Source organism: Brassica oleracea, chromosome C4, assembly GCF_000695525.1.
Source record: "Brassica oleracea var. oleracea cultivar TO1000 chromosome C4, BOL, whole genome shotgun sequence".
In the NCBI taxonomy this organism is placed as follows: Eukaryota; Viridiplantae; Streptophyta; class Magnoliopsida; order Brassicales; family Brassicaceae; genus Brassica; species Brassica oleracea.
This window is the reverse complement of record NC_027751.1, coordinates 42,958,510-42,973,014: the sequence shown is the minus strand read 5'-3', so window position 1 is coordinate 42,973,014 and position 14,505 is coordinate 42,958,510. Positions and strand designations below refer to the sequence as shown.

At 32.5% G+C, this 14,505-nt stretch overlaps 2 protein-coding genes across 2 annotated transcripts; both read right to left on the bottom strand.

The window, feature by feature from the left end:
• Window positions 1-560: 560 nt before the first annotated feature.
• On the bottom strand, window positions 561-1,204 carry LOC106340095 (60S ribosomal protein L39-1). Its single transcript, XM_013778957.1, has 3 exons — window positions 1,103-1,204; window positions 891-994; window positions 561-797 (listed from the first exon to the last, which is right to left on the bottom strand). Exons 1-3 carry the CDS (start codon window positions 1,103-1,105, stop codon window positions 749-751), a joined length of 156 nt encoding a protein of 51 aa, XP_013634411.1. The 5' UTR covers window positions 1,106-1,204; the 3' UTR covers window positions 561-748.
• A 2,163-nt stretch (window positions 1,205-3,367) lies between these two features.
• LOC106337170 (deSI-like protein At4g17486) lies at window positions 3,368-4,888 on the bottom strand. Its single transcript, XM_013776228.1, has 3 exons — window positions 4,493-4,888; window positions 4,005-4,292; window positions 3,368-3,727 (listed from the first exon to the last, which is right to left on the bottom strand). The coding sequence occupies exons 1-3, from the start codon at window positions 4,632-4,634 to the stop codon at window positions 3,408-3,410; spliced, it is 750 nt and encodes a 249-aa protein (XP_013631682.1). The 5' UTR covers window positions 4,635-4,888; the 3' UTR covers window positions 3,368-3,407.
• Window positions 4,889-14,505: the final 9,617 nt, after the last annotated feature.

The window sequence follows — 14,505 nt, the reverse complement described above, 5'->3', positions numbered from 1 at the left end:
AAGGGATGCATTACAAAGAGAATGGCACGTTTAGTGAGTTGTGTTACATTCGGATTTTGTATACTGTTGATTCCACAGACCAAAATAATACGCAACTTTGACAATTTCAAACAAATCCATTCGTCAGTTGAGGTGCAAAAGCCATGCTGCTAACTCTTGTTTGCAGTGAGTTAGTTTACAATTTATAAAACTAAATCGATTTGTCAATAGAAGTGCAAAGTCTTGTGTTGCTAAATCATGATGTTTGCATACACAAAGGTTTGGTTTACTGATTGAGAGAATCAGAGAAATGCCTGGTACTCAAAAAAAGTGTATATAACCAAGATATCATCACCATATGTATGGAATAACCCATGCTTCTGTTAGGTAGATAAGAGAGAAACATACTTTATGCATCTTCACAAGCCTCAGAGGAACTATAACCCAGTACTTAATTAAACCAATTTAGAATGTCATAAACCAACCAAAAACTTTGTATCAAACTCAAATAGTCAAATAAACAGCCCTACGGTTGATATTATATTAACCAAAAGTACAAGTCATCTCCATAATCTTTGAAATAACGCAATTACTCTTGGATGGATAATCTGGAAACATAATTGATTAAAGATGGTCTTACAGAACTGTGAACAGTAGTGCAACTGCCACAAAACGAAACTGAAAAAACAAAACGCTAAAGAACCAAACAAAGGAAAACAATGTCTTTGGAAAGAACAGAGCTTTCACAAATAGGCAAAAGTAAGACAGCTTAGAATCCAAGCTTGGTTCTGCGCCAGTGTCTACGCTTTGCGTTGTACCTGAAAACCAAACACAAACCCCACATAAGATACAGTGACTACGCTCTAATCGATCAATCAACGATAGAACAAGAAACAAAAATGGATGAAAACCTGATGGTGTTGTCAGTGCGAAGACGAATCCAGTGAGGGATTGGCCTGTTCTGCCTCATTTTCTTCGCAAGCTTCTTCTTGATCATGAATGACTTGTGCGACGGCTGCATCATATAACAACAACGATCAAAAATGGTTTCTAAGTCGCATTTCATACTAAGCACGATCCAGGGTAGAGATTACGATCGAAAGAGAGGAGAGAGAGGATGTACCATCTTGAAGCCCTGCGATCTTGGTTCTGGGACCGAGCCGAAACTGAGAGAAACACTAAATCTGAGAAAGAAAACTGTAGTAATCGACGACGGTAGTTTTTATACGGCGACAGGATTTTAGGGTTGCAGAGGTTTTCACTTGGGCTGAGAAAAAAGGCCCATTGTTTAGACCTTTCCTTAATCAGGCCTTTCTACATATAGTTCGATGTCTTTTTAGTATTTTCTTGGGTTATCAGTAGGCATGGGCATTCGGTACCTGATCGGACTCGGATCGGATATTTCGAATTTTGGATATTTTAGATATAGAAAAATTAGTACCATTCGGGTAATTATAAATATTGGTTTGGATTCGGTTTGATACTTGTTTGATCCGGATATTATTGGTATATCCGAATAAACCGAAAAATTGGTTCCGGTTCGGATTGTCTTGATTTTTTACCCGATCATAACCGAAAATACTTGTTTTTAACCCGACTTACCCAGTCATTTAAAATAAAACACAAATAAGAGAACTATGAAACTAAATAAAATAAGTATTAAACAAACTCCAAACAAAAAACAAATCCAACATTTCAAACGAAAAAAATAATCTATCATTCGAACAAACAAAGAAATTTAAAAAAGAGTTAAAAGTTTGAATTAAAACCCATAAAAAATTTCATAAAACGAAAATCAACAAGATCTGGTCTCTAATGTCTATCCCCTCTTCCATGTTGCTAAACGCATTTCATCTACTTTTTGTAACAGTAGCACAAACATAGAAACTTCAGACATTGACAAGGGAAATACATGTAAAATCTATGTTTAATGCCTCGTTGACATAAGAGTCTGGTATTTTCAGATAGTTGTTCGGTCCCGGATAATATCCAATCCGACCCGGTACCCGAAACATCAATAAAAACATATTCAATTGGGTATTTCTCCGTATTCGGATCGGACCCAAAACCTGATTTTTTGGATTGGTGCCAATTTGGATCTTCTGAGAAATATGCCCAGGCCTAGTTATTAGTATCAAGCACTAAGCCTCAAATCACATGATATTGAGGGATACCGGTTATGTATTATAAACCGGATAGGTATTACTATCTATAGTTCCCAAATGTTAATTATGTTGGTTAAACTGTAAAAAACTTTATCTTCTTCTTCTTCCTTGAGCTCAACCTCAGTTTCTTTGATTCTAATAGGATGAATAGTAAAAAGCTTATCTTTTTTCTTTTCTTTTTTTTGACAACAATAATTTAACAATAGTAAAAAGCTTATCAAGTGTGTCTTTAACAAATATTTCTTCATTTTAATATAAACTATTTTCCATTTATTGTGTAGTAAATATGGACAACTACCGTAAAACTAAAACACCGTGTTTAAAAAAATTATAACGACAAAATCCTCAAATTCTAGTTTCCAAAGTGAAAAACCTAAGGTGTTATTGGTTTATATATTTTGATTGATTTAAAAATTCATGTAATATTTATAAATCCAAGTACAATATACAGATTTTTAATTTTTTCGGATTAGTATTTACAAATCTGGAGGTTTTCCCCCGGATTTGAGTTTTTGTATTTTTAACAAAAAAAATCCAAACAAATCCATTCAAATCCATTATAAAATCAAATTTATCAGTAAATCCTTACGATTGAATAACACTTGATTTGATATAGAATTTATTAATCATTAAACCAATAACACATGATTTTAATACATATTTGAAAATCATAGAACCAATAACAATAGATTTAGTTCGAAATTTCAAATCCATTAAAATACAACAACCAATAAACTCCACTAAATCAAGGGATCCTAATTTTTCAAAGTGAGACTCTGTGAAGTTTTTGTGGTTCCAAAGTTGACTAGAAAAGAATTGGAGTATGTCTTCTCTCAATTCATTCAAATATGAGAGATAGGCCAGTGAACATGTTCCTAGTTTTCCATAACCATAGTATAATTTGCATTAGAGGCAAAAGATGCTATGGCTAGATGCCTAGATCCCTCGTAGGCTCGTAGCAGAAGATACATCACATGACTTTATAGTCAGCCAACTTAAACATTCCATTATCATTTCATTCATCCACTGGGATACAAAAACATTACACAAAAGACAATGTGCTTAGGAACTTTAGTATTGAAAATGAGAGATCATTCATTTTTCTTTTTGTACATTCTCATAACATCTCTCTCCTCTATAAGTAATTGAGAACAAAGCACGAAGCATGCCCGTGTATGATTGATACTTTGCTTGGCATTTTCCTCTGTTCTTTAGTCCTTTTTAATAGACAATAATTAAATGTTGAAATAATGATGCTAAGAATCAAGTCTTGACGCTCACGCTCGGCGACTTCTGGTCTGGAGCTCTAGGTGCAGTAGGTGGTGCACATTGTTTTTTACTTTTCTTAGAACCCGAAGTAGACGAAGAAGTTGAAGAAGTAGGATTATTACCAGTTGATTTTGCTCGAATATGCGAACGATGACTATCAGGTGTCGAAGAAGACGAAGAAGTAGAGAGTAAAGGACCTGATCGAGATCGGTTTCTCCTTTTCTTCCTCTCTTCTTCTGAAAGCTCTCCTTGAACTACCCTCCTCACTTTTGTCTCGTTGAAGCGCGGTGGTAACACGCAGTTACATAGAACCCCTACAAAATTCAGACAAAACAAAAACCTTTTTATTAGATCATCTCCAATGGTACACAAAAGTAGAAAGTGGAATCCAGAGTAATGTTATTCTTTTACTATATTATAGAGTAACTCTGTTAAAAAGTGAACCATTGGAGCAAATTCAACTCTATAATAGAGTTACTATATTTAATAGTGAAATATAGAGATAATTTTTGGGTGCCATTGGAGATGCTCTTACATTATGATATTTCTAACAACCAAACATACACAATAATAAAACTTGATTTTGTTTACCTAAGCGAGCGAGTCGGTTGACCCATCTAGGGATTGGTTTCTGAGTAAGTTTAACACAAACTTCATTGCAAAAATGGTTGCAGTTCCTTGAGATGAGATTGTACTTGTTCCCTCGATACTCTTCAGCTAGCTTCTCCATAAAGACACGGACTTCTTTCGCAGCCATGTCTGTTTTCCCCACAAGAATCGATTTCCTAAACGTGAAACCAGGACACTTCTTTGGCTCCACTTCAAAGATGCCTGTGCTTGGAGCCTCATGTGCTCCAAATGCATATTCAACTCCATGAACTACAAAAAACATTTATACTAGTTTCTCTCAATTGAACCAATACACCAAATCACTCTGGTCAATTCAAGTCAATTTCTTTTTAAACCAACCAAAAAAATCTCAGCAAATCTAGTTTCAAAGAACCAAACTTTATCATCGGTCACCATCACTACAAGTAGATTCAAATAGAAACAGCCAAAACCTAGAAACAGAAACTGACCTTCAACACCAGAATGAAAGACACCGAGTCCGAGCCAGTAACCATAAGCATTCATAGGAGTTAGATCGTAGACATTCAGGTAAACCGGAAGCAGGGCGGTTTTCTCCTTCCGCCTAACCGAAGAACCCTTCCAGCACAACATCTCTCTCCCGCTTTTCAATACATCACCGATCGGGGGGAACCAGAGGTTTTCGGAGGAGAGGGTAAACGAAGTGGAAACCAGAGAAGGGTAGATCCGGGATTCAAAGATGAGAACTTTTTAAAGGGCGCTTCGTCGTTTCATATCCTGAACTGTTTCTGAAGTTTCGAGGAAAGTGGGTGTTTCTATTGCGAAAGCAAAAGCGTGTTATGTTCTGTCTCTATTGCGCTTCCCTTGTCTTGTGTCGACGGATAGATGTTCTTCGACCCTTTACTTACTTTACCCATCCGTTTCTGTTAATTGGTTTTATATACGGTAAGATTTTTTTTTTTTTGTCAACATATTATTTTATTTATTTATGTTCAGTGACCAATTGCATTTATTTTCGGGTAATAAATCTAAAATTACCAAAGATTGTGTATGCTTTTATACAAAATTTACTACAAATTGTTTGCTAAAATACATCATTGACAATTTTTATTTATTTTTAAGACATTGTTGACAGTTTTACTATTATCACTTAATTATTGTGAAAAGTGTGTTTATTTTCTGTAATATGTAAGTATTTTTATGTAAATATTCAAAATTTTAAACGTCTTATGGCCTCTAGGTCATATTTTTTCTTCTGGCTCTACACTATATCTGAACTATTCTTCTGGTTTACTACTCTACTTCTGTAGTATCAGGAAAAGTCCTACTCTACTCTAGTCTACTTTTGTTTTAACATATTTAGATCCATGTAGAGCGTTTTGAAATGTTTAAAATGGATTTAAACCGATGTAAGCAACTTTAATCAAATTTTTAAAAATCATTTTGGTTATAACCGATTTACCGTCTAAGGGGCCACCTAGGCGCCACCCGGACAGATGCTTAGAGCATTGAACAAAACTAAGTTCTATTTTGCAAGTAGAAAATCTACTCAAAAAGCCTAAGTTTTGGTTACTTGCAAAATTGACATTAATTCTAATGATGTTCCTATATTTTACATGAAGCATTTTTCTAAAAGCCAAATTTGAAGTCTTCTATCAAAATTCAAGGTTCTCGTCAAATGTAATACTGATCTTTTCTACATAGACTTCGACTGAAATCTACCGATTTTAAAGGATAATGAACTGATTTTATTCGAAATCATTGCAAAACTAACAAGTTGGTCAATTGTCAAACTAATATATGTGTTGTTTAGGAGTTCATTTTAAGTCTACCTGGTGGAATAGATTTCATCATGTTATCGCAATAAAATTTGAAAAAGGAAAAATCAAGTTAATAATTATCTAAATCGGCTGAAAGCTCGTTTTAGCCTCGTTTTTCCACAACCGAGACCTTCGAATTTCAGAAATATTATAGAAACTCTGCATTGGTTAAGAAAGACCAAAACTTGAAAATCAACGAATTTTTTATTAAGATCGCAAAAATTTGTTAGTTTGTTGGACGGAGTGAAGAGGAAATAAAAAATAACAAAGTTTTGTATGGAAAGAATGAAGGAAGAAGAGATGAAAATGATATTTAAGTATTAGAACTTTGGTTTTGATTGTTTATGGTGGTTGACGAAGTTGGTATTTTCGTAAATAAATGAAGGTGGTAAAGATGTTTGTGATATTTTCTTAATTACTGAAAATATCATTTTCATAAATAATTGAAACTGTAGATCATTGTATGGGGAAATGACAAAATATGATGTGGAAAATTGATGTAATTTATATGTCATTTTTGAAAATTTCCTTTCAATCTTTATATGCACAATTTTTTTAAACAAAATTTTTTTCTGTCAACAGTTTTATAAATATTAAATAGTTCAAAAGTTGAACTGGAGTTAGATGTTTAGAGAACTATTATAGGCTGAACTTTTTCAAAAGCAAATATTAATATTCAAATAATTTAATTATTTACAAACAAGACATAACCTAAAAACACAAGTATTTTTAAAAATTTAATTGAATTTGTGGAATTTTGTTTTTGAAGATCGATTCTTTTTAGTTATTTATTTTATCGTTTATAATATTAAAATTTTATGTGAGATCTATATATATAAAGAAGGGTTTCTTTCACTCCTAGGCCATCCACATCAGATTCCATGTCACTAATTCGGAGTCTGTGGTGACGACACGTGTCACAGTCAATCAAAAGTCAATGTTTCATTAATTCTTGAATTTAATGGGTTTTAAGTGTTTAGTACGGTCCAAATAAATCTTCTCTAAAAAAATTGTTTACGAAACAAAGGGAAAGTGGCTGTCGAGCAACAATTTCCGTTCAGTCAACTGTCAATAGAAATCCAACGGTTTCACCGGTGACGAACGATTCCGATCAATGTCAGTCGGAAGCCGAATAGACTTCTTTAATCTGGCGCCGTTACGGAAATTAACTTGGTTCATGCATCTTCATTAACATTCACATTAATACATACTCTCTACTTCTCACACGATCTCACATTCAATGAATCCCTTAATTCATTCATCTGTGTTAATCCTCCATTATAAATATGAAGGTTTTCTTCCAAAAAAATTATTAGCTCACTTCTCTTAATAAACAACACAAAAAAAGGTGATGAAATTTTTTTTGTTAAGCTCATGGTTGTACTTAACGGATTGTGACAGAAAAATGATAAAAAACAGAATAAATGAGATGAGAAACATAATAAACAGAGAATAAGAGAAAAGAGGAAGACGATAGAAGAGGGGAGATAACTCTTTTTAGTGAATATTTTTTTTTAAAAGATCTATTTATCTTTAGCTCATAATAATTTTCAACATCTTGGTGTTGATTTTTCATTACTGTGGCTCCCTGAAAGGTTGTTGGCCCTGATCTCAAGGATACAACAGTTAGTGCATACACTTATGGATATAAAATCCTGTGTGAGTATGCATGATTGTGATTTGTGAGTATATTTCAATCACATCTTTGTCATATCGACTACTGGACTTGGACTGTGAATTCTATTTAACTTGGTTGCTTCTGTGTCTCCAAAATTGGCTGAGTTTTGATATATAGATAGAATGCATTTTTCTTATTATACTTCTAAATTTGAGTCTACATATATCACAATAAAATGATGACAGTGGACGAATGAGCTGAGTTTGGAATACTAAACATGTTCTTACATGAAATTGAAGTGTTGTAGTTTTGTCCAAACACTAACTTATGCCTGATTTAGAACACTCACTTCCCATAACATATATATTCTCTTCTCGACAAATAACTCTCTTCTCACGCTGGTCACCATCACGGTTAGCGTTCGAGGATTCCACCTCCTCATCACCCTCCTGATGTTGCTGACCGTCCTGTTGCGTCCCGGTAAGGTTAGCTAGGTCAGACGGTAACACACCTCCGGTGTTAGTCTCAACCGGATCGGTTGGTAACTCGGACAGACCAGCTCCATCCGCAGCCCCTCGACTAAATTGACCAGCCGTTCTCTTACCCTTTCGGACCTTTCCCGATTTGATTTTCCCAGCCTAAGGATTCAGACATTGTTAGTACAAACAATAATATAACCGAGACAAACAATCCCTAGACCTAAGCAATCAAACCTCACCGTGAGACCTAGTCAGCTGGCTGCGTGAGACCTAGAATCAAGCATGCTCCGATACCAACTTGTAAGACCCGAACCCTGGCCTTTCGACCAAACTGAATCTGCGGGCTTACTTATTAATTTCTTGCTTGTTTGATTCATTTTAAGTCTTTTATTTACTAAGTCATATTCGAATCTGAGGTTCTAAAATAAATAAACAGATAGCACAGCGAAATATAAATGTGTATAAATTGTATTACTTAGAATTGAGATCCGATACACAACTTCTTAACAGTTTCATAGAAAATCACTAGTTCATCCCTAGCAACATCTAACCACACGTTACACAGCCTCTCACTGACCGAGCCTTCACGTCTCCTTGGCTGGACCAGAACCATCCTTAGTTCCTGAAACCACAACCAGATAAGCATTAATCATAACCGAGAATAGAACTGATCGATTCTACAATGCTTGGCTTGGTTCCTAGAACATAGATAAACCTCAGACAATATAATAATAAAAAGATATGAACCCATCAACAGTATCCTAAGTCATTCAACTAACCACCCCTTGACTTAGAATCAGATAGACGGTCCAGAATAGATAAACAGAACACACGAACAGGTCCGGATCGTCCCAAAGACCAATCCGTCTAACCGGATAGAATCTAGGTGCGACCGGTCCACGAAGTCCGGCTCAATGGCCCAACGGACTTCCTTACCTGATCCGGCCTTCGGCCTGGATCCAAATGGCCGAGTAAGCCTCAAGCCCAATTCGGTAGGCTTAGCAACCGATCAGACCATGCGACTCTTTCCTGGTTTAGACAAACCGTGAACCTGTCTTGACTTAGCAAGTCATAGACTGATCCATAAGGATTGGACACAACTTGTCTCAACAGACACCGTTTGGAACATGCACCCCTTCGGTCCTTGGTACCTCTTGGTCCTCGTACCTCTTGATGTTCGTACCCCTTGGCAACTTGTACCCTTTGGTTACTTACCCCCTTTGACAACTCACAACCTTTGGTAACTCGTGACCTTTGGCACCTCACAACCTTTGGTAGCTTGTGACCTTTGGCAACTCGTGCCTTTTGGGACATGACCAACCGTTTAGCCCAACCGCCCAGTCCATGGTGCGATTCGAACCATCTACATAGCCAACCCGTGTCAAGGCTAGCGGTTCGGTTATGAATGGCCAAGTCGAGGGACGTGTCCCTTGAACTGAACCAACACAACCCTTCGTGTATAAACAGAAAGAACAGAAAGAGATCGGATAGACAACAAGTAAGAGAAGTCGGATGGGACTTAGGAACCGACAAAGCCGCGGTGCGATCGCATGGACTGTCTGTTCGGTCTGATGGAGCCACGGCCCATCTCATACCTTCTGAACCACCTCTGGGTTCTCCACGTTCTTCTCCTTGTCTTGGTCTCCCATCTTGATCGGAGGTTAGTTCCTAAACGATCAGAGTCGCCGGAAACAACACAAAAAAAGGTGATGAAAAAAAATTTGTTAAGCTCATTGTACTTAACGGATTGTGACAGAAAAGTGATAAGAAACAAAATAAATGAGATGAGAAACAGAATAAACAGAGAATAAGAGAAAAGAGGAAGACGAAAGAAGAGGAGAGATAACTCTTTTTAGTGACCCACTTTTTAAAAGATTTATTTATCTTTAGCTCATAATAATTTTCAACATCTTGGTGTTGATTTTTTATTATTGTGGCTCCCTGAAAGGTTGTTGGCCCTAATCTCAAGGATACAACAGTTAGTGCATACACTTATGGATATAGAATCATGTGTGAGTATGCATGATTGTGATTTGTGAGTATATTTCAATTACATCTTTGCCATACCGACTACTGGACTTGGACTGTGAATTCTATTTAACTTGGTTGCTTCTGTGTCTCCAAAATTGGCTGAGTTTTGATATATACATAAAATGCATTTTTCTTATTATACTTCTAAGTTTGAGTCTGCATATATCACAATAAAAGAGGACGGTGGACAAATGAGCTGGGTGTGGAATACTAAATATGTTCTTACATGAAATTGAAGTGTTGTAGTTTTGTCCAAACACTAACTTATGTCTTATTTAGAACACTCACTTTCCATAACATATATACTCTCTTCTCGACAAATGACACGTGCAAACCTAATTAAAAAAAACAATAACAGTGTTGACACATTTGAAAGAAAATTCGTCCAACCGCAGCTCCTATTTTGGATAAAAACATCTATAACTAATATGATATGAAAAACAAAAGTTTCTAATATATATGAAAATAATGTTTCATTGGACATCAACCTAAAATAATATTTTAGCACATAATTAATAATATAATATCAAAGACATAAATTTTAAAAATATTCATAAGAAAAAATATTATATAAGATTTTTGTATTAAAAAATATTTTACTTATTATCAAAAGTATCATAATTACAGTAGAATAAACAAAGAAAATATGTAAAACTATTATGTATTCATGAACATTTTAATATTAAGATGATCACGATCTATAAAAAGAATAACAAAACATACACAATAAAAGTTAATAAAAAACACAATCACAACGTTGACACATTTGAAACAAAATTCGTCCAACTGCACCTCATATTTCGGATAAAAACAAGTAGAACTAATACGATATGAAAAACAATAGTTTCAAATATATATATATATATATGAAAATAATGTTTCATTGGACATCAACCTAAAATAATATTTTAGCACATAATTAGTAATATAATATCAAAGACATAAATTTTAAAAAGATTCATAAGAAAAAATATAATCTAAGATTTTTGTATTAAAAATTATTTTACTTATTATCAAAATTATCATAATTACAGTAGAATAAACAAAGAAAGTATGTAAATCTATTATGTATTCATGAACATTTTAATATTAAGATGATCATGGTCTATAAAAAGAATAACAAAACATACACAATAAAATTTAATATCACCTTAAATTTTAAGTAAGTTAAACATTTTGAAATACTCTTTAACTGATATATTTAATGTATTTTTGGTTACTAACACGCCCGTAGAGAGAGAGAGAGAGTAAAATTATGCTAATAGTAAAAATTAGTTTTTTGGTTAATTTTAAATTAATATATACTATTATTTATGAAGTGATTTGGCTCATTTGTCATATTCTCCATAATTTAGTCAATTTGCTTACTTGTCATATTTTTCATGATTTTAGGATAAATCATTAATTTAATTAATATTTTTTTTTGATATTTATATATTTATCATGATATTTAAAATCATGATAAACATGAATCTATTTTACTGATATATATACTAATATTTTTAAAAATATATTTAATATATAATAAACATGGTATTTAGGACATTTAATTAATAAATCGATATTGATAATATATATCGATAATATCATCATTACTTTTCTCTCATTTATAATTTTAATGACTAATATTATAGATAATTTCTCTAATTTTTACTGAAAATATTGATCAAATACAGATTATTATAAAATTTATATATAAGTATACTAATATATCAGAATTAATAATCAGTTTCTTTAGTTAATTTGCTTATTTTTCATCTTTTCCATAGTTATAGGATATCATTAGTTTAATTAATATTATTATTTAGTTTATTTATTTTGATATCTATATAGTTATCATGATATTTAAAATAATTTATAAACATTAACATATTTTACCAATATATATATATATATACTAATATTTTTTAAAAATATATTTTAATATATAATTATGATTTGGATTATTTGTCATCTTCTCCATGATTTTAGTTAATTTGCTTACTTGTCATCATTTCCATGATTTTAGGATAAATTATTAGTTTAATTAATATTATTATTATTTTTTTTTTTAATTTTGATATCTATGTATTTATCATGATATTTAAAATCATGATAAACATGAACCTATTTTACCGAAATATATACTAATATTTTCTTAAAATATATTTTAATATATAATAAACATGATATTTAGGACATTTAATTAATAAATAGTTATTAATAATATATACTGATAATAATATCATTACTTTTCTCACATTTATAATTTTAATGACTAATATTATAGCTAATTTCTCTGATTTTTACTGAAAATATTGATCAAATACATATTACTACAAAATTTATATATAAGCATAGTAATATATCTGAATTAATTCGTTTCTTTAGTTAATTTGCTTATTTTTCATCTTTTCCATAGTTATAGGATAAATCATTAGTTTAATTAATATTATTATTTAATTTATTTATTTTGATATCTATATATATTTTACCAATATATATATATTAATATTATTAATATTTTTTAAAATATAATTTAATATATAATTATCATGATATTTAGGAATTAATAAATAGATATTAACAATATCTACTGATAATATCATCATTACTTTTCTCTCATTTTATAATTTTAATGACTAATATTTTAACCAATTTCTCTGGTTTTTATTGAAAATATTGATCAAATACAGATTATTATAAAATTTATACATAAGTATACTAATATATCAGAATTAATCGGTTTCTTTTGTTTATTCGGTTTGATCCCTTAATATATTGAACCATATGTATATACTGATGTTTTCTTAACATAACATCCTCGGTACTTCCAAATCCAGACTATTTTTTCTATTTCGGTTTGGTTCGGTTTTGAATGGTTTGGTTTTACCAGATTGAACACTCCTAAACTATTGTTATTTTTTAATGTTTTATATTTGTGGTTTTTTTATAATCCTTTTAGTACCACATGATTTCTTTTCATTCCACATACAATATGTGTTAATTTCACATACAAAATTTTCTAATTTAGTTATTACTATAAAAAAGATTTTGATCCAAAATCTACATCACATAAATAAAAATATGAAACAAAATAATACAATTTAATACATTGATTACCAATATGAATATTGAAATTTTATAATTTATAATAATTTAAAATTTGTATCTAATTTAATTATTATTATTTTATAAAAAGAAAATTGGAATTAAAAATTGTTAGATGTATATATATATTAATCCGCACAAGGTGCGGAACATCAACTAGTAAAATAGTATATCTCATATACATTTCTTGCAAATGTGAAACTAAAACACAAACCACAAATCATATAAAAATAATAATCTTGATTATAAGTAAAGTATATTCCGTCCGTACGGTGGGCCGACGTAGTATTATTAATGATGATGTTTTTTGTATGTTTGTTTAGGCAATGTATAAAATTTTACTCTCCGAAAAGCGAGGAAACCCGAAAATTTCAAATTTTGAAGGTAATTCCGTAAAAAAAAAACCAAGACAAGGGAAAAACTAAAATAATATAAAGTTACCTTGCTTTTCAGATCCTTTTCTTAAACTAGACATATAGATTTCAGGCTGAAACTGCACGAAAGAGAGTTTTTGATGCACGCTCACACTTGTAAGTTGTAACGCACTTCCCAAAGTCGAGCATGCCCCTCTCTAAAGCCTGCCATTTTTAACCAAAACCTTTTTTGGTCAACTTACCCAAAACAATTCACAATATGTTCTTTTGAAATATATATGTAAATAATACTTGAAGTTAATCTATTTAGAATATCATATAATTTAAACATAATAAATTTATTTAATGATAATATATAATATACGTCAAATTAACTTCCAAATCTTAAGTTTAAAAAAACTTCCAAAACTTAGCATTATAGCCGGTAAGGTTTTGAGTTATGTATGCTGACCCTAGCGCTGGGAATTTGGTTCAAAATCCGCGGGGCCCGGCCCATTAGGCCCGCTGCGGGGCGGGTGCGGATCCAAAAAAAATTGAGTTTTAAAGTTGCGGGCCATGCGGATGGGAGATCTTATAGGTCTTCATTACCTCTTGACTTTCATAGGGTCACCTTGACTGGGCGCCGATAGAAGATTGGGCCGATAGACCGCGGGGCGGGCGCGGGTTTTAAAATTTTGGGTCGCGGGTTAGCGGGTACCCGCATATATTGAGAATGTCATGTTGTTTTCATGTTTTGGTCTAGTTAGTGTGTGTCGTTTTTTTGTTTTACGTTATAAATGTGTGTGGTTTTTCATGATTCATGAGTATAAAAATAAATTGGAAAACCCTAATTACTTCATCATCTCATTCTCTCATTTCTCTGCGCCTAACGGCTCGAACCCTAATCGCCTTTGCCTCTCTCAGCCTCTGCAACTCATTGGTTCTCTATGAGAATCATTTTCTCAGTTCTCAGAGACTCTGACTCTCTGTCTCTTAGTCTCTTGGTCTTTGTTGCTGTCTTCCCGACCGTATGTCTCTCTCTCGCTCAAAACAAGGTATATGTTGATCTCTGCCTCTCTATGTCATTGTTTTTGTTGATCTTTGTCTCTCTAT